This window comes from Podarcis filfolensis (genome assembly GCF_964270895.1).
Source record: "Podarcis filfolensis genome assembly, chromosome: 2".
Taxonomy (NCBI): Eukaryota; Metazoa; Chordata; class Lepidosauria; order Squamata; family Lacertidae; genus Podarcis; species Podarcis filfolensis.
In genome coordinates, this window is record NC_139605.1 from 102,775,134 (window position 1) to 102,798,764 (window position 23,631).

The 23,631-nt window shown below is 45.4% G+C and overlaps 1 protein-coding gene across 13 annotated transcripts in view; it reads right to left on the minus strand.

Moving 5' to 3' along the window:
• Positions 1–23,631, minus strand: part of IKZF4 (IKAROS family zinc finger 4) — an 84,327-nt gene that overhangs the window by 23,171 nt on the left and 37,525 nt on the right. For 9 of the 13 annotated variants that reach the window (XR_014544422.1, XM_083598768.1, XM_083598769.1 and 6 more), the window contains 5 exons: positions 23,224–23,328; positions 17,730–17,990; positions 16,533–16,700; positions 1,407–1,556; positions 256–426 (listed from right to left, as the gene is read on the minus strand). Coding sequence is in view for 12 of the 13 variants with exons in the window: in XM_083598768.1 (XP_083454894.1) it covers positions 256–426; positions 1,407–1,556; positions 16,533–16,700; positions 17,730–17,990; positions 23,224–23,328 (855 nt within the window). In the remaining variant the exon portion in view is untranslated. The remainder of the gene's footprint in view (positions 1–255; positions 427–1,406; positions 1,557–16,532; positions 16,701–17,729; positions 17,991–23,223; positions 23,329–23,631) is intronic. The other 4 variants (XM_083598764.1, XM_083598766.1, XM_083598774.1 and 1 more) reach the window with 2 other exon arrangements.

Genomic DNA, 23,631 nt, shown 5'->3' on the forward strand with positions numbered 1-23,631 from the left:
CCCAAATCCCACTAACTGAAGCTATTACAGAGAGCATAAATGGCTGTCAAGTCCCAGTCTAGTGGTAGCTACCATCTTGCTGCTTGCTGAGAGATGCCCTACCCAACCACCTTTTGATTTTGCAATCCAGCATGGAGAGGGATGTTAAAAGCTGGCGGGGCTGCGAATGCAAGATCTGATGGCCCACAGGGAAACACCCAAGACAATAAATAACACAACTGTCGGTGGTCAACAGCTCCGTTGTCCTGCCGCTACCTTTAGTCCACTTCCAGGAATCCAGGGGAAGCTCCTTACCCACAAATTTCTGAGGTGTGGAGCGTTTTCGTTTGGTGATGCTGTTTGCCAGTCGGTCAATGAAGGTTGGCCGGTCGGCTGAGGAGTGAAGCATGGAGTCCGGCACCATCTCCAAGTCTCGCATCTCGTCACCTGGCAAGGAAACAAAAGCAGGTGTGACGTTTGGCTCCCTAGAGCGTTTCTGCCTCAACCTTCGGAAGGCCTATACTGTGAAAACAGTAGATGCTGATGGTTCAGGGATTTGCCGAGGGAGGAAAAGTCACACAACAAAATTGGCAAGGATGAAACAGACTCCCTATGCTAAATTTAGTCCATCCTATTTAGAGCCTGTTCCCCAGGTCCATGATAACAACAACAACTTTATTATTTGTACATCACCTATCTGACTAGGCTGCCCCAGCCACTCTGGGCAGCTTCCAACATATATAAAAACATAATAAAGCATTACACATTAAAAAACTCCCCTATACAGGGCTGCCTTCAGATGTCTTCTAAAGGTTATATAGTTACTCATCTCCTTGACATCTGATGGGAGGGCGTTCCACAGAGAGGGTGCTACTACCGAGAAGTCTCCCTGCCTAATTCCCTGTACCTTCACTTCTCGCAATGAGGGAACAGCCAGAAGGTCCTCGGAGCTGGATCTCAGTGACCAGACTGAGCACTGAACCCATTTAGACTCTGTCCTTCAAGGCCACAGTTTCTCTGACTACCAGGCCTTACATGTTCTAGACACTAAACCCAAATTTTCACCCGGATTAGATATGGGATTCTAGTCCTCATTATCTAACTAGTGCCTGCTGCTGAAACAGATGGCAGGATGCCTTGTGCTAAGTGATCCATAAATGAAGCAAATAATAATGATGATGGCAACAGGAACTAAATCTGCATTTAGATGGAAATTCCATGCAGTGGAGGGGAACCACCTCAACGAGGAAGTACCACCTCGGGAAGGCATTTTACACTGCAGAAGACAATTTGGACGGTTCCACCCACACAGACCCTGCTAGCCGGTTTGGATACTTGCAAAAATTGCTGTGTGTAAAGCCATCCTAAGTGACCGACAACACTGCCCCTCAAGCTCGCCTGTCCCAGCCTGGCAGGTCCAGACTTACCTTGCTGGCCAGCCAGCGACTGTGGTTCAGTGTTAAGACTCTGCAGGTAGTTGTGGCAGCGTTCCTTGTGCTCTTCCAACGTGCTTTGCTGCTTGTAGCTGCGGCCGCAATAATTACATTTGTAGGGCTTTCCGACGGTGGGGGAGGAGACTGAAACGGAAAGGGAAACATAAAAGGGTCCAGTAATAAAACTCACATCTTTCTCGAACCACCACAGCAACCTTTGGGTCAGCAAGAACCAGCAAGCGCTGACAGCCTGCCTGCAGCTGTAGGAATGAAAGGAGACAGGCAGAAACAAAAAAAAAACCAACCACCAACTTCGCAAACAGTTCAGTTGTCTGTCTCTGCACTGTGCCTGACTTGAGAAGCTAAAGGAAAAGGGGCATCTTTCAAATAATTTCCTGCTGAAAGAAGTCCTCCTCTCTCCAATCGCCATTTCTATGATCATTGCTGCCAAGATCAAATATATGTGGTCCCCCCCCCCCCAGTTTTCTGGTAAGGGACTCAGATCAGATCTGAACATCCTCATTAGGCCCCAGTCATTGAAGGCACTCCAAAATGGGAGCTTTACGACAGTAATTTAAGGACGACTGACATAACTGCCCTCATTCTGTTCTTCCCCCTTTGCATATCTGAATGTTACTATTTAGGGAGTAAGGGGGCTTTAGCGGAGCATCAGGAGTCCTCACTGATGGATCAATTGGAAATCATTGCTAAAAGAAGTGTTGCCCCCCACCCCCGGAAAAAAAGCAAAGAGGAAGTGATTGTCAGAGTCTGAATTAGAAGCCAGACCAGTGCCTGATTTCTATAATGAAATAAGTTAATGGCGAGACTGTTATATGCACAGAGATGGAAAGATACAACCCGACCCACTACAGAGGAATGGCTGATAAAACTATTGGACTTGGCTAAGATTGCAAAGTTAATGCGTTTAATTAGAGAAAAATCATTACTGAAATTTAGTAAGGACTGGAAACTTCCTATGGGCTTTTTGCATGAAAGAGAAAACGAACATGTAATATTTGGATTTGAAGATTGAAAAAAATATTCGTCAGTAGAATTGCTGGATGTTAATGAGTGAATACTATATTTAGCTGCAGGACAGAGAATTGGAAGTCTTTTTATCTTTCCTTATCCTTTTCTCTTTTGCCTTCTCTTCATTTTTCTTTTCTTTTTTTCTGCCTCTGTTGTTTATTAGATTAAGTATCTGTTTGATTTCAATGTATTATAAAAAGATATGAATTTTTATATAACTTTTATATATCTTTATATATATTTTATAACAGGTATGAATTTTTGTATATCTTTGAGTAAGTATCAATAAATATATTAACAAGAAACCACCTCTAATCTTGGTGATTGCAGTACTCAATGGTGAAGGGAAAATAAAGACATTTATAACAATATATATATATATATATATATATATATATATATATATATATATATATATATATTAATGTCCAGTAGCACCTTAGAGACCAAGTTTGTTCTTGGTATGAGCTTTGCATGCACATGAAAGCTCATACCAAGAACAAACTTAGTTGATCTCTAAGGTGCTACTGGACAATTTTTAATTTTTAAAAATATATTTCTACTGTGTCAGACTAACACGGCTACCTACCTGAATTTATAACAACGTATCACTGAATGTACTCAAGCTTCTTCTTCACATGGTGTACTCTGAAAACCATGTTGCAGAGCTAAATCTTCAAGAATGCTTTAACAAGACAGACTTGTATGTTTATTTTAGGCATGGAGCAAGCTAGCAAATTTAATTAATTTATACGCTGCCTTTCTATAAGACATTGCCAAAGCAGTTATTTTGCTTAACGTTCTCCTGGTGAGTGAAGCCTTCTTTGCCAATTGAGAGACACACATTTGCAACAATGTCAAAATCTATACTAGATGCAATACCTTTATTAGACTAATCAAAATGCCACAAAACAGTGTGCAAGCTTTTGATTCTATTGCTCTTGTTGGTTTAATAAAGGTTTTGCCCTGATATGAATTTTGGATTTTATTCCTATGGGCCAAGAGGGCTGCTTTTAGTTTTCTCTTTGCAATGCTGTTTATCTTCTCATGGACTCCCCACTCCAGCCTGACGACAATTTGTGAAATTGTAGCAGCCACCAGCTAGCATTCACACCACCCATGCAACACAGCCGCAACAGCTCTGGTACATGAAGCCACTAGCGGGCAACATTTTGTGCAATTGAAAAAACAACCCGATTTGGTGAAATGGAGCAATGTTTCATCCTTTGGCAAGTTTCCCCAATAAGAAAAGTCTGGGCAACAGGCAGTACCTACTTGCTGGAAATTCTTCACGTTGAACCCCTGCACATAAGCGATAAAACTTTTTGGAAGGCTGGCATGTTATACAGTAGTAGTAGTAGTAGTAGTAGTAGTAGTAGTAGTAGTAATAATAATAATAATAATAATAATAATAATAATAATAATAATAATTATTATTATTATTATTTATTTTTACCCCACCCATCTGGTAGGGTTTCCCCAGCCACTCTGGCGGCTCTCAACAGAATATTAAAAACACGATAAGACATCAAACGTTAAAAACTTCCCTAAACAGGGCTGCCTTCATATGTCTTCTAAAAGTCAGATAGTTGTTTATTTCCTGATGGGAGGGCGTTCCACAGGGCGGGTGCCACTACCGAGAAGGCCCTTTGCCTGGTTCCCTGTAACCTCACTTCTTGCAGTGAGGGAACCGCCAGAAGGCCCTCGGAGCTGGACCTCAGTGTCCGGGCAGAACAATGGGGGTGGAGACACTCCTTCAGGTATACTGGGCCGCGGCCATTTAGGTCTTTAAAGGTCAGCACTAACACTTTGTGAGAGACCTGGATTTACACACAAAGAAACGGAATCATCAAGGTGAAGAAATGGCACGAAAGAGGCAGAATTCAGAACTCTTTAAAGTTCCCTGTCCACGCAACACATTTGGGAAGGGCTGAAGCGCAATGGTAGGGTATCTGTTTTAAATGCAGAAGTTTCTAGCTTCTCCAGGTAAGGGCTGGAAATGTCCCCACTCCCTGAAGTCCTGGAGAGCCACTACTAGCAAGTGGAGACAGTGGAGTCTCAGCTGATGAGTTTGATCTGCCCTAGTTCCCAATTACCTATGAAGTGACAGATCTCAAAACTAATACAGTGGTACCTCGGGTTAAGTACTTAATTCGTTCCAGAGGTCCGTTCTTAACCTGAAACTGTTCTTAACCTGAAGCACTTTAGCTAATGGGACCTCCTGCTGCTGCTGCTGCCACTGCACCGCCGGAGCACAATTTCTGTTCTCATCCTGAAGCAAAGTTCTTAACCCGAGGTACTATTTCTGGGTTAGCGGAGTCTGTAACCTGAAGCGTATGTAACCCGAGGTACCACTGTACAGCAAATCATTAGGCTCTTCATAGTAAATGGTGATGGTGGTGAAATAAAGCAGCTCAGGGTTTTTACAACATACTGGCTGATATCGCAGTCCTCCAGCCCAGCCCCAGGGGCAAGAAGATCATGGATCGGGAGGGGGGAAGGAAGGGAGGGGCGAAGGAAAGAGAAAGAGACCAGGACCATGAAAACTAGCAGCCTGAGATATATATATATATATATATATATATATATATATATATATATATGTATATATGTGTGTGTGTGTGTGTGTGTGTATATATATACACACACACACACACACACACACACACACACACACACACACACACATATATATATATATATATAAACACTTCTGGGAAGTGGCTAGAAAAGCAAAAATTTCACCAAAAAAGGAAAAAAGGAAAAAAAGAGGCTGGCAGGGGGAGGGTGGAAGACGTCTCACAGAGCCTGTGCAATGTCAAATACAATTGTGAAGATCAATAGCGCTACACAATGCACTGAGAATGGAAGGGGGGGGGTTAACTTTCTGCCTCTTGACTCAACCGAGACAAACAGAGAAACTGAACTAGGAAAGTTTTTAGGAATGGAGATGGCCTTTTGGAACTCCCTGCCATTTTATATAACGCAAGGGACTTTCTCTATTGCCCTTTTGACATTCCTCTTTCAACAAGCCTTCTAAGTGAAATTCTTAAGCCAGCTGGTGTCTGTCAGAAACTGAACTGAATTGTGCGCTACTGAAAAAGTAATTTCTGGAATGGCTTAGTGCCTTTCTAATTCCAAACTGAGGAGTCATGATCAGGGGTCTTCAATCCAATTTGCCATACTCACAATGGCAAGTGTTCCACTGCCTACCTTCTCTTAAGCAGAACGAGGAGCAGCCTTCCTGGATATATAACCTTATTCTCATTCTGTGCTTCTGAGACACACAGAGCACCCGGGAAGCACAGTACAATTCCAGGAATAATCCCACTTAGAGAAGGAAGGTGTGTGTGTCTAAGAAAATTAATGGATGCAGTGGTGCAATTAGGTAATTCTTGTATCTGGACTTAACAGGGTCCAAGTGCGATGAGCCAGCACTGCAGACTTTGGGAGCCCTCCTGTTCATTCTGCAGAGTGGGGTCCTGGGCTTCTGCTACAAGTCAACCGTACAATGGTAATACCACTGAGTGTTCAGACATGTGGAGGAATGGGGCAGGTGGCCCTGCAAAATTTTAGTTCAAACCCAAACTACCCATGGCATTCAGCCCCCAACAAATTACTTCATAGGGAAAGTGGCCCTCAGGGGAGAAACTGGCACTCCCTGCATCTGACATACAGCATATGAGTTACCCCACAACTAGGAATCTGTTCCCTACTGACAGGGAGTTTTTAAGAGCCCAGCAAAGAAGGTCTAGGTGGGTCCCTATTTGGAAGAGCCACTGACTCCGTAACACAATCCTGGCCAGCCGTGCATCTATTTCTGAGCTACACACGCAACGCCCGGTACTGTTTGTTTTAAAGGAAGCCCATTGTCATACCTAATCAAAAGAGTATTTTCTCATTTAAGTTGTGCTGTTAAGCTGTGCTTCACTTAAAACCGCATTTCCTCTATGGGCAAGAAGACCCTTTCAATCTTTAAATTGCATATATAAAAACAGGGGACGTAATTCTGACAGTCTGCTCCCCAAATATCCTGGGGAGGAGGGGAGGTGAGAGAAGAGAAAATTCTATAGAATTGGGTCTGCTGAATGCAAATTCCAAATGCATTTGTTTACTGGGTTGGGGGGAGAGAGAGAGAGAGAGAGAGAGAGAGAGAGAGAGAGAGAGAGAGAGAAAGGAGAGTTGTGTACCGAAGAGAGGTAGCCCCATGGGAGAAGAGTCATCCTAGTGATCCCACGTGTCGATGCAGCTTCTGATCTATTTCTAACTGATGTGATGCGTTTGATCTGGTTTATAAATCCTCACTTTTTTGGAGGCAGATCTTCAAAGATGAAAGCAACTGCCTCACCCAGGGGAACAGCATGAAACACACATGTCAGGTTAAGGGGTGGGGTGGGGAGAAGAAAGATATTCCTTGCTCCCCTTCCCCAGGTGGGACAGGCTATTTTTACAGCCGTAAAATCCAAACGCTGATGAGGACACTGTCATTTCACTCATATACTCTCTCTGCCTCGTATTAACAATCTGCCCTTCTGCACAGCCTTAATTTTCTTTGAAATTACAAACAAATGTTAGGATTTGGCACATTTTATCTGTCAACAGCTGCTTATCATCATTCTGTGCCGTGATATACGGAGGGCTGGTGGCGCAGAAAATACACTAATGAAACAGAAGGCCAGGCCTTGGAAAAAGCATGCTTCTGGAGACAACTAGGTCGAAGTCTTGAGGGTCCTTCTAAACTGACCATTTGTGCAGGGAACTGCAGGCGAGTTTCTGTCAATATTTATCACACTCTTAAGCATTTTTCTCCTCTTAGAGCAGACCGTACTGACCTAACTTTCCTCAGTATTCTCTAGCCAATATCAGGATCTTGGGCCGAGGTGCCAATGTGCACACAGATTTAGGGAAGGGCTGTTGATGGCTCAGTGGCAGAGCATACGATCTGCATGCAGAAGATCCCAGGTTCAAGAGGGCAGGCCTGAGAAGGATACCCTTCTGAAACCTTGGGAAGTTATGGCCAGCCAGTAGAGAACAAGATGTGCCAATATCCTGATGTGGTGTAAGACACATAACCGCCCCTATCTCACCACATAACAACAGTGCTAGAGGAGCCTCCATTAGAGCATTTCTATCATGGCTGAGGTTACTAGCCAGGCTTTGGAGACCAGCGAGTTATAGTGGCACACGGTCCTTCCGGAGCATGGGTCAAACTCAGGAGTGTACCCTGTAAGGTCCTGAGAATTCAGTACAGTCATACCTCGGGTTACAGACGCTTCAGGTTGCGAGTTTTCAGGTTGCACACTGCGCCAAACCTGGAAGTACCGGAATGGGTTATTTCCGGGTTTTGGCGCTCACGCATGAACACTAAATTGCACTTTGCACATGTGCAGAAGCACCAAATTGCGACCCGCGTGTGCGCAGATGGGTTGCAAACGTGCCTCCCGCACGGATCACATTCACAACCCGAGCGTCCACTGTATCTTCTCCACCCTGTCTTCAGCTATGTTCTGAAATTTTCAGTGTTCACTTCTGTTTTCTGTTGGAGGACTTGGCATATACCAATGATAAATAAGCACACACAGAGATATTCAAGCATAAAAGTGTTTTTTTTAAATGGTAGGAACATATCCATTCCTTTAAAAGAGAGGTTTGTAAGTAAGTAAAAGGGGGAAATTAGTTTGATTTTAAGATCAATTTTCAGGGGAAGGGAGCTTAAGCAACCAAAACACAGTGTTAAGACCAAACGTATCCGACTCCGACATAACTCTAGGAACAAGAAAAGGGTGACACTGCAGAAAGTGAAGAATGGTATCAGCTGTGCCTTGCATACTGGCTCATTTACCTTTTTAAGCTGCTTGATAGCTGCACATGCTGTCAGCTGAGCTGGTTTATATGCACAGCATCAACTCATGCTGGTTGAGAGCACATGGGGTTTGAGCCATGCCTGAGGCTATGCATGCTCCATGCACTTCAGAGAATATTCTGTGCTAAGGTAAATAAAATGCTGAGTCAAGAAAGCGCAATTCTGTGCCCTGCACAAAGCATGCAAATTAATCACTTTTACATACATCTGCTTATTTTACACACTCTGTTATGCTACATGGAACTTTATACATGCCAGTGAACCCTCACCTCCAGACCACTGAGATACCTTCTTCTCTTCTCCCTATTTCACCAGGCGTCGCCTATCCACACACACTCAAGCTTATTTTCACAGTCAGGTAGGCCACAAACCAAAAGGACCAAAGCAGGGATTCAAGTTCTATGCGGGCACAGATTAAGTAAAGATCTACAAAAACTACAATGTCGCTAAAGACAGTGGAGCCATAAAGATGGCTGTGTGCACTGGAGTCTGAACCTGCCTTTCCTTTTTGCTTAAGCAAACCTAGAAACATGTAAGCAGCATCTCAGATGTCTACATGAAATTTCTGGGCCAGGCTTTCCGGGGGCTGGGGAGGCATGTGTGCATTAGTATATACTGTGCCCGCTTGAATCCTTTAGACCTCAGATGTAGTCTCACTTCAGTCTTTGCCCTCACGGCGTGAATATATTGTACAGTGGTACCTATGGATGCGAACGGGATCCATTCCGGAGCCCCATTTGCATCCTGAAGTGAACACAACCCGTGTCTGTGCGTGTCACGATTCGCCGCTTCCGTGCATGCGCACGACGTCATTTTGAGCATCTGTGCATGCAGCGAAACCCGGAAGTAACGCGCTCCGTTACTTCCGTGTCACCGCGGAGCACAACCCGAAAATGCTTAACCTGAAACTACTTCAACCCGAGGTATGACTGTACAACATTATTTTGCATAAATCGTGCAAAGCACAGAATTTAAATTGTTTTCGGCACAGGCTCTGGATTTCTGGGGTGCAGATTATAGAAGCCCAGGCTATAGACTCCTCTCTCTAGCTCTCAGGACAAAAGCTGTGCAAGTAATTACGAAGCTGTTGCCTCTGGAGGCTTAATGGCTTCAGCCCAGCTTACCAAAGAGACCTACTCTTCCCTTTACTCTCTTACATTCCCTTGAGATCAACTGAGAGCAGGCTCTTCCATATACCTTCTGTGCAGTAATTTCATTCTACAAGGACACAGCATTCTTGGCATAGGCTGCCCTTGATCTAGAATACTCCCACTGTGGACTTTCATAGGTCTTTCAAAAGCCCTACAGTAACGCTTTCTAATCTGAGCAGGCTTTCAGTGGGAACCCCTAAGTTGGAAAGGCAGGATTTAACAGCTATGCCTTGTCTTTTTATTTGCCATTTTGAGTTTGAGTTTTTAGTTATAATACGTTGCCCAAAACTGTCAGGGGGGAACTAGAAATTCAAGCCAACATATACTGGCATCTGTACATGTATCTATTCCTCTTTGTTACATAATGCAAAACTGTTCTCCTGCAGATTTCCCTGCCTCGGGATATCAACATCTTAGCAGGAGTTGAAGGGATGAACCAGCGATAAGGATAACAAGAACATCAAGGTACACCGGAGATAGCAATACGCTTTCCAGACTCTGCAATAATTAAAAGGGTAGGTAAGCTAGAAACAACTTCTCTGAAAAGCTAAGAAGGTTCAGGATAGGGTTCCATTACACAAACTGCCTATGGCAATGTAAACGTTAATTTTCAGTGGTTTGATGAAAGAATGCATGGGTTATCCAACTCAATTAGTTCATGATTAAATGGCATAAAAGGTAAAGGTAAAGGACCCCTGATCATTAGGTCCAGTCGTGGCCGACTCTGGGGTTGCAGCGCTCATCTCGCTCTATAGGCTGAGGGAGCCAGCGCACAGCTTCCGGGTCATGCGGCCAGCATGACTAAGCTGCTTCTGGCGAACCAGAGCAGCGCACGGTAACACTGTTTACCTTCCCGCCGGAGTGGTACCTATTTATCTACTTGCACTTTGACGTGCTTTCGAACTGCTGGGTTGGCAGGAGCAGGGACCGAGCAACGGGAGCTCACCCTGTCGCGGGGATTCGAACCGCGACCTTCTGATCGGCAAGTCCTAGGCTCTGTGGTTTAACCCACAGCGCCACCCGCGTCCCTCTAAATGGTATAAGGAGGCCCTGATTTAAGCTATGTTCTGGGGCTGCCACATGCACACAACACTGCAAAGTTGGCAGATATATTGCACGCTACACATCAGCAGCACACGATATGGTGGGGCTTTAAAAGAGGATTAGACAAATTCATGGAGGATAAAGCGATCAATGGTTACTAGTCATGATGGCTGTGTTCCACCTTCACTGTTGCTGAATGCCTCTGAGTACCAGTTGCTAGTCAACCAATTGCAGTTGAGAAGGGTGCTGTTGTGCTCAGGCCTTGCTTGAGTGCTTCCTGGAGGCACCCATTGGCCACCAGGATGCTAGTCTAGATAGGTCATTGGTCTGATCCAGCAGCCTTTGCCCCCCCCCCCATCCCTGCTACTGACTCACATTCTAAATTTGCTTAAAGCATTTCCAAAAAAGAAAAAAAAATGCTTCCACCAAAATTGTGGTGGAATTGAGAATTGTAATTTTTTGTGCACATGGGGAAGTGCCCGTAGTTCTTTCTCTCTGATCTCTAGCCATGGCACTAAAATCCCTAGGGACCCTTAGAGAACAGCCATAATAGCTAAATGTCATGTGTATACTGAATTAAAAAGGTAAAGGACCCCTGGACGGTTAGGTGACTATGGGGTTGCGGTGCTCATTTTGCTTTTCAGGCCGAGGGAACAGGCATTTGTCCACAGAAAGCTTTCCGGGTCATGATGAAACCGCTACTGGTGCACGAGTGCCAGAATGCACAGGAACGCCGTTTACCTTCCCGTCACAGTGGTACCTATTTATCTACTGGTGCTCATATACTTGCGAACTGCTAGGTTGGCAGAAGCTGGGAAAGAGCAATGGGCACTCACCCCATCGCATGGATTCCAACGCCGACATTCCGCTTGGCAAGCCCAAGAGGCTCAGTGGTTTAGACCACAGAGCCACCCGTGTCCCTGGTCCCAGTTCCAAAGCAAGTTAACTAGGTACCTCTGCAGCGGGAAGGTAAACAGTGTTTTTGTGTGCTCTGGCACTCATCGCGGTGTTCCGTTGCATCAGAAGTGATTTAGTCATGGTGGCCAAATGACCCGGAAAGCTGTCTGTGGACAAATGCCGGCTCCCTCTGCCTCAAGTGAGATGAGCGTTGCACCCCATAGTTGCTGTCAGGGAACTGCCATCAGAACAGGGGCGGGAAACAGAGGGGCAGTTGTGTTACAGGAAACCTCGGAAAATCTTGCAAAGCAGTTCTTCTTCCGGTGATGAGGAGAACCCCACCTCCAGTGGGGAAGAAGTGAAAGGACCAGAGGATGCTGGTGGGAGCCTCAACACTGCTCCTGGCAAAGCCGGCCAGGAGGGAAGCACGTCCATTCCGTCGCCCACCCTGCACAGAAGTCTAAAGCGCAAAGAGGGAAGGAAAAGGCTGGGCGTAACAAGACTTCTATGCTGGGGGAGGTCCAGGAAACAAGCACTTTCGGATTCTGCTAGCGATTGAGGCAGACATGAACTTTGGGGTTCTGCACTATAAATAGTTTTGCACCTAAATAAAACCTGTAAAAGACAGGTCGGAGTCCTGCCTGGTTACTCCTGAGCAACCACCTTTGCCATCTGACAGGTGCCTTTGACTGGACATAACCGTCCAGGGGTCCTTTACCTTTTTAACTATATACTGAATAACAGCAATTGTAGTAGTTCAGCTAACCAGCTGCTGGTGTTTAGCCTTCTTCTGGGCTTAGGTTTGCCCTTTGACTAGCAGGGAATCTCAGTGAAACACAGTTTTATACTATAAGCCTTGGGAACAAGGGTACACTTGTCTTGTTAGGCCTCAGATACAGTTTTCCACCCTGAGCCTTTTGGGACAAGCACAATTTTAAATATATGGGGAGTGGGAAAGAGACACGTACAAAAGGATAAAAAAGGAAGTCAAATGACAATCCTACCTACTTCTGCACTCTGGGGTATTTCATTTCAGTGTCTGAAAAAATGGTACAATTGGGTACAGGAAATTAGCAAGCAGTTGTAGCATCCCCTAACAAGTATACTTCAGGTTGGCTTAGGGCTCATTGAGATACCTCAATACAAAGACATTCCCTGCACACAGAAAACAAGCATGTCAGGGACAAGTCTAGCATCTGGCCTGAGGAGCAGCAGTCACAAGTGGTATAGGCCAGACACAGGTTTGCCACCTAATTAGGATTGAGGGAAAGAGAGAAATGGAAGCAGATAGGTAGGATGGGATACCACCTTAGCTGCTAAGGCTTAGCACTTCCATGATGGCCCATTGTTTGTATTTAAGAAGGTTGTTCTAAGAAAATTCCTGAGCATCTGGTCTACTGGGGCTGAACAGAGATATTTCCCCAAACCTATCTGGAACCTCAGATGACAAAACTCTTCTGTGTTAACTAACTTTTCAGCAGGGTTGTGGCGGCTAAAGATTACAGCCTGGTTCTTTATCAGGTGAGGCAGTCTTCCTCTGAAGGCAGGACCCTGACTTAGCTGACGTTTCATGTCAGCTCCCACAATCCATCTGGCTGGCCCTTCAGGGTATTTTCTGATGCTCCCGCATACGATGACCCCGAAAGTGCTCTTTGCAGAGGCAGCGTCTCACTCGGTGGCAAATGCCAACACCTTTTGTTTTGCGACTGAGCGAATCCCCCAAACTGCAAGTTCTCTCCCGGTCTCAAAAAACGATACGTGCAAAATAGTTCTGAGCCCGTACTAAGCACCATGGACACCTACTGGCACCCCCCCCCCGAAGGGTCTGAATCAGAGGAGCTGTCGCCACTGTGAACTGTCGCCAGGAACCACCCAAGCGGAAGCTGGTTGGGGGAAGTGACAACTGATTTTGATTGCTCCAGACTGAAGGACTCTTCAGGAAGGCCAGAGGCCTCGAGGCACAGAGCAGCAGCATCCCAGCAATGCACAGTGATCTGTGAAGAGAGCTGTCGTGATTCCACGGCATCCCTCAACTTCCATGCAAGCTTGCGGGGGGGGGGGGGACGACAACATGCTGATCTCCTTTGCTCACAAAATAGCTAATCAGGGCTTCCTAAATAATGCAAAAAGAAACTTTTTTTTCAGGGAGGGTTCAGCGCGTGAGAGAAGAATTTTGTTTGTGTTAAAAAGCCCCAAAGCACTGCAGAAATAGAAGCTAAGAGAAAATAATATATGCTCAGCAGGTGGGCAGATTTCCCTCTCTCTTTCCTGCCCCCCCAGCCCCCACCTCGCTCACAGCAAGTCAACTGCTACAGTAAAAAACCTTAGACTAAATTTAAAGAACCACATCACAAGTATCGTGGTTAAGAGGCTGATGACAAACTCACCAGTCCATCTTCATGCTAACCGTCCACACAAATCCTACACATCTCTACACAAATAAGGCACCCTATTGACAAACCAGTAGCCCACAGAAAGCCAGCAAGGAGTTGGATCCAGCAGTGCAAGATAAGAGAATAAAAGCAGCCCAAAGGTCTAAATCATGGGTAGGCAAACTAAGGCCCAGGGGCCGGATGCGGCCTAACCATCTTCTCAATCCAGCCTGCAGACGTGTTTTTACATGAGTAGAATGTGTCCCTTTACTTAAAATGCATCTCTGGGTTATTTGTGGGGCATAGGAATTCGTTCATATTTTTTTTTTCAAAATATAGTCCAGCCCCTCACAAGGTCTGAGGGACAGTGGACTGGCCCCCTGCTGAAAAAGTTTGCTGACCCCTGGTCTAAATGATCCAGCAATCTCTTTCCCATAATGGCCAAGCAGATGCCTATGGAAAAAATTGCAAGCAGGACTAAATTGTAGTAACAGAGGAATACTACTCTGATACGGAAGGAAATATAACCCCTGTCATGACTAGTAGCCACTGATAGTCTTATTCTCCTTTTAAATCCATCCAAGCTGGCAGCTATCAGTACTTTCATAGAATTGTAGAGTTGGAAGGGACTGTGAGGGTCATCTAGTCCAACCCCCTGCAATGAAGGAAACTTTTTGCCCAGTGTGGGGCTCAAACCCACGACCCTGAGATCTCATACGCTACCAACTGAGCAATCTCCTCATTTGCTTCCCTACCCCATGTCTTTTTTCTAAGCTAGAAAGTCCCAAACAGTGTAACCTTTTTCTTATAAAGGAGTTGCTCCAGTGCCTTGATCATTTTGGTTGCTTTTAAATTTAATTTCTCATTTTTAAAAATATCCCTTTTGAGGTGTGGTGTCCAGAATTACATGCCCAGCATTCCAGGTGTGGCTGAACCATAGATTTGCATAAATATGCTATGCCAAAATACGCTAAGCTTTATTTTCAATGTAATTCCTTTCCTAATGAAGTAGATTCTAAGTTTAAGAATTTTGTTTAGATATTCATTCCCCGCCCCCTTTTATATAAGTCACAACTTTGAGAACTTATACAGATCTTCAGCTGAACTTTAATTGCTGCAATTGAGGTTTTATTCAGGTGCAACATGAGGTCATGTTAATCCATAGGATTAAGGACACAGTAGGCTCAATCTAAGAGATTACTAGGACCAACAGGTAAAGCTTGATAAAACTGCCATTAAGATAATGCAGAGTCAACAATATGAAGATTTCCAGGGTCAGTTAGAGAAGAACCTGAAAGACGGGAATGTTCCTAAATAGCAGAGAATGATGTGAAGACAGTTCCACCTTCAGAATTGAAGGAAGGGTGGGATACAGATGTAACAAGTAAATAACATCTGTCAGAGAGAAAGAAATCATGAATGGGTGGATCCAGATTAGAAGGCAGGCACTGGAGGTGATGGAACACAGGGAATGGTTGGATGGCTGTGGGTTGCCAGGGGCTGGACTGAGAAGGAATGGTGGGGGCTACCCCCACCTTCTCCAGAACCTTCCCGAGAACAGGAGGACAGTATAGATTTAGAACAGTGGTTTGCAGAAGGACATAGTTCAGAGGTTGCAGAGTGGAAAAGCTGGGAAATATTGGGAGAGGAACAGCAGGAAGAAGCAGTACCGGGGGAGCGACAGCTGACAGGTTCAGTGTCTTTGGAAAGCCCCCCTCTCCAGGTACTGAGAGTAGTAGAACAGAAAGCTCATAGGCAGAAAACTCAAATTAGCCGGCGCAGGGATGACGTAGAATAGAAGAGATGGAAGGGGTTGGAATTTACTCGGAGCAACGCCGTTATTTAATAGAGACTGCATTCCTTCGTCTCTCTCTGTGAATACTGAATAAATTACATGGTAAGAACTATTCTTTTTTATCTGCTTTTTGGCTGCCACCGGGGGAGGGGTCAGATTCCCTGAAGCTTGACATGGGTGGTCACTGTGGTCTACCTCCCTTTAAGAAGAGGTGACTCCAACTAGCAGAGGTTTGGGCCGAGGGCAAAGAGCAAGAGATCGTTCTACCAACCCACCAAGGCCTACCTTGCTATAACTATTTATTTTTTGTCTAAGAAATTTATATACTGTATTTTTCGCTCTATAAGACGCACTTTTCCCCTCCTAAAAAGTAAGGGTAAATGTGTGTGCGTCTTATGGAGCCAATGCAGGCTGCGCAGCTATCCCAGAAGCCAGAACAGTGAGAGGGAGCGTTGCGCCACGCTCCCTCTTGCTGTTCTAGCTTCTGGCTTAGCCGCGCAAAGCCTCCACAGGGCACGGGGAGCCTTCATCCCGCTGCCCTGCGGAGGCTTTGCGCAACTATCGCTGGCTTTTGTGGGAGCCGGGGGAAGGGACAGAGCGTGCCGCACGCTCTGTCCCTTCCCCCACCTCCCGCAAAAGCCAGGGATAGCTGTGCTCCTTTTAAAGAACCGCACGGAGCGTGTGTGCGGCTCTTGGGGGCTTCTCCCTCCTTGGGGAAAAGCCTGCGAGCGCCGCACACACGCTCCGCATGGCTCGTGAAAGGGAGCGCTGAGCAGAGCCTGGGATGCATACAGGCTCTGCTCAGCGCTCCCTTTAAAGAACCTTTTTTTTAGGTGCGTCTTATGGAGTGAAAAATATGGTGCTGCTTAATTATATACATTTCTAAACACTGTACATAAAACAATGGGACAATAAAGAAAAGAAAATACCCATAAAACTGAACTAGAGCAGAAGTGCCTCGTGACCCACCGGAGTGTGTTCGGAGGTGCCCGGTGAGTGCGTCTCTCCTCCGACAGGCATAGTTACAGAAGGGACATTTGAAGGGCTTCTCGCCTGAGTGCAGCTTGATGTGGCGCAGGAGGTTGCCCTTTTGGGTGAAGGAGGCACCGCACTGATTGCAATGGAACGGCCTCTCACCTAGGAAGAAGAAGAAGAGCGGATTGGGATGAGTATCTAGAAAGGTTAGCCTCGACCCTTGCTTTCACTGATGAACCATGACCCCCAGTTCAAACATGCTGATAAACTGAGTTTAAAGGAAGCAAACAGACTCGGGGTTGTATTCAGTGTAGTGTTAAATGGTGCAGGTGGTGCTGTGGCCTAAACCACGGAGCCTCTTGGGGTTGCCGATCAGAAGGTTGGCGGTTCAAATCCCCGTGACGGGGTGCGCTCCCGTTGCTCGGTCCCAGCTCCTGCCAACCTAGCAGTTCAAAAGCACACCAGTGCAAGTGATAAATAGGTACCGCTGTGGTGGAAGGTAAACAGCATTTCCCTGCGCTCTGATTTCCATCACAGTGTCCCGTTGCGCCAGAAGTGGTTTAGTCATGCTGGCCACATGACCCGGAAAGCTGTCTGTGGGCAAACACCAGCTCCCTCAGCCTGAAAGTGAGATGAGCACCACAACCCCATATTCATCTTTGACTGGGCTTAACTGTTCAGGGGTCCTTTACTTTTTTTTAACCTAAGTGGACAGTTCCATTGGGGCAAGGATTTCTCATTGTGCAGCAGAACTATCTCCCCCTCTGCTCCCCCCCCCAACTTCCTAAATCCATTCTGGGGAATCCTCCAACTCTCTGGAAGAGGAGAGGGAGGAAGTCCCATTCTGCTAGTGCAAATCCTTGTGCTAGCACAATTATTTCATTTAACACTGTCCCCCTAAGTCCTCCATGGAGCTGTTCAGGAGCAAGCATGAGTGCTTCCAGCTCATGCATCTTGCAGAAAACCATGGTTTAGCATGACATGTGGATGTGTGAAGTACTCTGAATGCACCTGGATTGATCTAACACCCAGTCTTGTAAGGAAAGAGCTATAAAGCAGTCCAGAGCCTTATTAGGCTAAAGAGCCTGAGCGTGACACATAAAACTTTTAGACCATTGAGACTTAAAGCACTATACAAGTGCAAAGCTCATGCATCAGCCCTTACGGTTACCAGCAGCCATGCCTGCTCACCGGTGTGGCTGCGCTTGTGCACCATCAGTACGTTCGGGCCAATGCACACCATCCCACAGATATCACATTTCAGCTTGCCATTGGGTAGCCGGATGCCGCCAGGGGAATGTGGCTCCTGCCCTGTCCCGTCACAGTAGCCGAGTGGCTCAGAGAGAGAATCCTCCACAATCACGCTGTCCTCTTTTTCAATGAGCCGGTCGTCATGCGACAGCAGCCGGCTTGATTCTTCATCACTGTACATTTCCACCTTGATAGAATTTGCTATGGAGGGAAAAGATGTAAAAAAAAAAAAAAAAAACACGTACAGGTTTGTGACAAGTATTTGTAAACAGTTAACTTTTTAAAAAAAAAGTTGTTATGGTCCAGGAGTGTGAAAAGAGACTTCTAAAAAATAACCATCAATAATTATTAATAGATCCTACTAGCATCTAAGGCCAGGTGCTTGGGGAGCATGATAGAAATTTCTAAAATTATGTATGATGTGTGTGTGGGGGGGAAAAGATTTATCCTTCTTTCCCACTATTTTAGATCACCCCTTGACACTGATCGGGAGCAAATTCAGCACAAACCAATGGAGTATTTATTCAGAAAGTGCATCATCAACTTATGGGATTCAGTGTTACAAGAGAGCCAGTGTGGTGTAACGGTTAGAGTGTGGAACTAGGACCTGGGAGAGCAGGGTTCGAATTCCCACTCGGCCATGAAGCTCACTGGGTGACCTTGGACCAGTCACTATCTCTTACCCTAATCCACCTCACAGAGCTGTTGTCAGGATGAAATGGGGAAGAGGAGAACCATGTGCACCACCCTGAGCTTCTTGAAAGAGAAATGTGACATATAAATGTAATAAATAATATAAATAAGCCACTAGTTTAGAAGGAACTTTAAAAAGGGATTAGACAAATTCATGGAGGCCGGGGCTATAAATGAGCATTAAACACATCAGCTAAGTGAACTACTATGATTACTTTTTAAACTACCAGTTGGTGTAGGGCAACAGTAGGGTTCTTCTTATGTTCTAGAGCAGGCATCCCCTCCAGATGTTTTGGGACTACAATTCCCATCATCCCTGACCACTGGTCCTGTTAGCTAGGGATGATGGGAGTTGTAGTCCCAAAACATCCAGAGGGCTGACTTTGGGGATGGCTGTTCTAGAGTATCAAAAGGTGTAAAAATCAAATACAATCCCCAGTGCTCCAAATAATGTAGCGCTCATCACATGGTGGAGGGGAGCAGGCCTCTCCTCCTCCACTAGATCCCCGGCCAGGTAGAAAGGATGTTCCACTCTGAAAATACAGGCAAGAAAACAGTCCGAAGAGCAGCCTTCTAAGACTCAGGGATTTTTCTGCCAGCACCCTGCAAGAATGTTGTGGCAGCTTTTCTATAGACAGTAGGTCAAGAGTCCTAAACCCAGGGTCTGGTTTCTAAAAGGTTCAGTTAAGAATGCGCAAGAAAGCTATGACATTAGCAAGAAGAGCTCTTTGCTAGGGGAACACACAGCTGGCCTGTAAATCCAACCAGTGGCTGGGGAAACCCAGCCAGATGGGCAAGGTATAAATAATAAATTATTATTATTAACCACATCAGCTGGTGTAACAATGGACACTCGTCCGATTTCAAGGTGCAAAAATGGGCAATCAAATATTTAAAATCTGGCCCTTTCCAAGCCAGAGACAGGGCAAGCTCGCAACTTGGAAAGCAGGGAGCATCTAGCGCAGGGCTTCCCCCTGAAGCAGCTAATGGAATGTAAAGCTTGAAAAAACGAGGACTTCCTGTTTCGACCGATGGACACATGGAGCAGCCTCCGCCGCAGAAGGAATGCTGTTTGCGAGGCCTTGCTGAATAAACACTCCTGAACCTTTGGTCCATGGCCAGGTTACATCATTCCAAGGAGTGTACTGAAAAGAAGGACTCTCGTATGCGAATCTCCTCCCAACTCCTAAGTCCCACTGCGTTCTCTTCCAAGCAGCATTCCGCTGCAATGGGAAAACAGGCGGAAGCTGCCTTATACCAGTTCAGTCCATTGGTCCATGTAGTGCAGTGTTGTCCACCATAACTTGCACACGCTTGCTACACATGCATCAGGACCACCTATTAATACAGCGGAAGGTGGAGAGCCTAAAAATGAAAAGGGAAGCTGAACCCTTACCCCTCCCTTGTTCTGTTTTTTGCTTCAGGTAATTTTCTCCCAATCCAGCTTGAGACTAGGCTGGGAGCAAAATGCCCATAACAGCAAAGCATAGGCAGATAAAGGGAGGGAGAAGGTTCAGTTCTCTCACCTGTGTATCCTTCTTTTCTTAAAATTAAAAAGCCCAGCACCACCTGCTTCGTATATAAACACAGCAGGCACGTGAACAAAGGTGCTCCAATCATATTTGGTTTGCCTCCCACAAAGGATGGCACTTTTAGCTATGCTCATGTGTTTTGGGATAAGGAAACAATATGAACCAGCCTTTCCCAACCTGACGCCCTTCAGATGTTTTGGACTCCAACCCGCATCAATCCTAATCGGCATATCCCCACAGCATGATGGAAGCTGAAGTCCAAAACATACGGAGGGCGCCACGTTGGGGAAGGCTAGACAGCTGATATAATCCCTTCAGACTCTCCATGAAATGTCACCTAGATTTTTTTCACACGCAGGGCAGAAAAAAGATAATAGTTTGAGTTTCCTCACCTGAAGCTTTATTTTTTTTTCCTAAGTAACTCTTTAATAAGGCACACACAATTACCATTCTTTAAATAATATTAGTGATTGTTATCCTAATATAAAATGGGCGGGGGGAGAGAGAATGGAATGCCCTGCTTGGCAGAATGGTTGACTGGGGGAGGGCCTTGAACACAAGCACATTTGTCAGAAGGATGCACTACAACATTTAGTTGCAAGTACCATTTTGTCATGTTCTGGGAAAGTACCATTTGAAATTTGCTCCAGCAAAGGCTGGAAGCAGACTGAGGCTTTTTAAGCCTGTCTCCAGATGACTTCCACTGGGCTCCATCCCCCTCACCTGAAGCTTTCTAAGTTTATATATTGTAACATCATGAATGGAAATCGTTAATTATACAGCTGTTGACTAAGGAATTATTATTATTATAACTGACATTAATTACGATTATGGAACACAGTGATGTAAGATCGGAAATGCACCCAAACCATCATGGGGGGAGCCGATTTTAACGAAAATGTATTAATTGGAAGTTGACTGGCACTTTGAGAATTGAATAATTTGGGAATTAATTGTTATTGTTATAATTTGGCTATTATTGGAAGTACAGTGATACCTCAGGATGCAAACAGGATCTGTTCCGGAGCCCCGTTCGCATCCTGAATAGAACGTAAGATGTGTCTGCACGTGCGCGGGTCGCATTTTGCCGCTTCCGCGCATGTGCGTGATGTCATTTCGAGCGTCTGCGCATGCGGCGAAACCCGGAAGTAACATGCTCCATTACTTCTGGGTTGCCGCAGAGCGCAACCCGAAAGCGCTCAGCCTGAAGCACATTCAACCCGAGGTATGACTGTATATTGGAAAACTAATTAAAAAATGTTAAAAAAAAAAGAAGAAATGGCACCTAGAATTAAGACGGCAGTTACCATGTTCATTCTTAAAGAGTGTTTGATTTGTGGCATTCCACAGAGCGTTGGAATAGTTAAGAATGTAGGTCATTGCCCGCATCTCTGCTTTTTCCTCCCTTATCTAGTTGCTACCTATTCATGCTATACAAACTGAAGGTAGCAACTCGAAGGCCTTGCACACACAGCTATGGCTGGCAGCCATGGCAGGAGGCTAGTGCAGAGAATTTACCTGTGCTCCTAGAATATCTCGGCATTAATTACATTAACAGAAGCCAGCTTACTTAGGTTAGGCTTACACTCCTGTTTATACATCTTGGAGATCCAGCTGCAAGCCGACACCTCTGTGCGCAAATATGAAGTGAAAACCTGCTCGCTGTGGCAGGAGCTGCTTGGGTATATTGATGCTGGTTGAACTTTGATGTTTTTTCGCTCCCCTGGGGATGAGTGTTTCTTTTTCTCTCTCCCCCACAGCAAACGGAGGGCTGGCTTTTGTTCTGCAACTTTCCTTACAGAAGGAAGGCAGAGTCTGGTTGGGTTGGCAAAACAGGTTATGTAATATTTCTGCTCCACTGGGGCATGAGCTTGCTGGCTGAACCAGCTGTGAAATCAAGACAGATCAGAAGCAACGGTATCAGGCAGCGTCTCCCTTTTAAAGGGGAAGATACTCATTTCCTATTTGTTCAAACCATACGCTGGGTTCTCCTCCTGTTACGCTGAACAAGTGTGATGATGCTTTTCCAGGGGATCAACTAAATTTTAACGCAGCAGACGTGTTAACATGGACATTTGAACGTTCCTTTCTAAATGACTAAAACTGGATTTAATTGTTGGTTTTTATAAGCCAACTGTAATCGGTTTTATAAACCAACTGGACTGTAATATAAACCACCCATGATTTCAGATAAAGAATTAAGAGGATGTTATAGCTATCTAACGGGACGCGAGTGGCGCTGTGGTCTAAACCACAGAGCCTAGGACTTGCTGATCAGAAGGTCAGCGGTTCGAATCCCCACGACGGGGTGAGCTCCCATTGCTTGGTCCCTGCTCCTGCCAACCTAGCAGTTTGAAAGCACGTCAAAGTGCAAGTAGATAAAGAGGTACCGCTCCGGCGGGAAGGTAAACGGCATTTCCATGCACTGCTCTGGTTCGCCAGAAGCGGCTTAGTCATGCTGGCCACATGACCCAGAAGCCCTTGGCCAATAAAGCGAGATGAGCGCCGCAACCCCGGAGTCGGTCACAACTGGACCTAATGGTCAGGGGTCCTTCTACCTTTACCATATAGCTGTCTAACACAAAGTGGTATTATCAGGTGAGAGACAATAGTCAGAAGTCAAGTCTGAGAACGCTAATCTTTCCCATACATTAACTCTGCAACATGGTGGTCATACTTTTCAGCAAAATTCTCAAAAAAGAAAAAAAGGAAAGCCCAGTTGATAATTTCAGCAGGAAATGCTGGTGGTTGCAGAATATGCCAAATTAGAATGCATCAATGCAAACAAATCTTTTTCCAACACCATCTGAATATAGAGTCCTCTCCCGCCTCTCCAACTCTTTGCTCACATGATCTAGCACCACTGGTGCTTTCCCAGCAACCACAATATCCAGTCATTCACTCACTATGAGAGGAAATGCCTTCTTTGTCGATAAATGTGTCAGGAACCAAACAGTGACTTTTAAATCTCTCAGACTAAAAATCTGAGCAGGAGAGAATACTAGGCAGAAAGTTCAGATAATCCAAGGCTGCTGTATAAAAGCTGCCTCTTTTCCAGGGCCTCATCCAAAAGGTAAATTCTTCGCTGATGTGATTATCTTTGTGCAGACCTTTTTGGAGGATTTCAAAGGTGGTCTCTGCCTTGATCACAGCTTGGGCCCAACACCTTTTGGACATAAACTACAGGAATCAGAAAATGACATACTTACCACTAAGGGAGCGGCTTGGGGAGGAATGTTGGCTGTTTGGTGTGCTCACAGTAGGGCCCACAATCGTGGAGGTGAACTCCTTTTCCAAAGAGGAATCTCCACTACCTTTGGGGAACAAAAAGAAGCAGAGAGCACAGGTAAGCCTCGTTTCAAGAAATCAAGAAATATTTTTCCTGTGCTTAGGACTGAAGATGGGCACAGAGGAAAGGAAACTCTCCTGATGAGTTTGAGTAAAGTCTAGATTTTGCAGCCTACAAAATCTGAATGAAAAAAATTCCATTGGTGCTCTGACTGAATGAAAACCTAGCAGGAGGAATCCCAACAAATCCCAACCATGTATATAATAAGTGCCCTGTTCTTGCACCGTATAGTTTATGATGATCAGATGATTACCAGTGTAGACCCAGA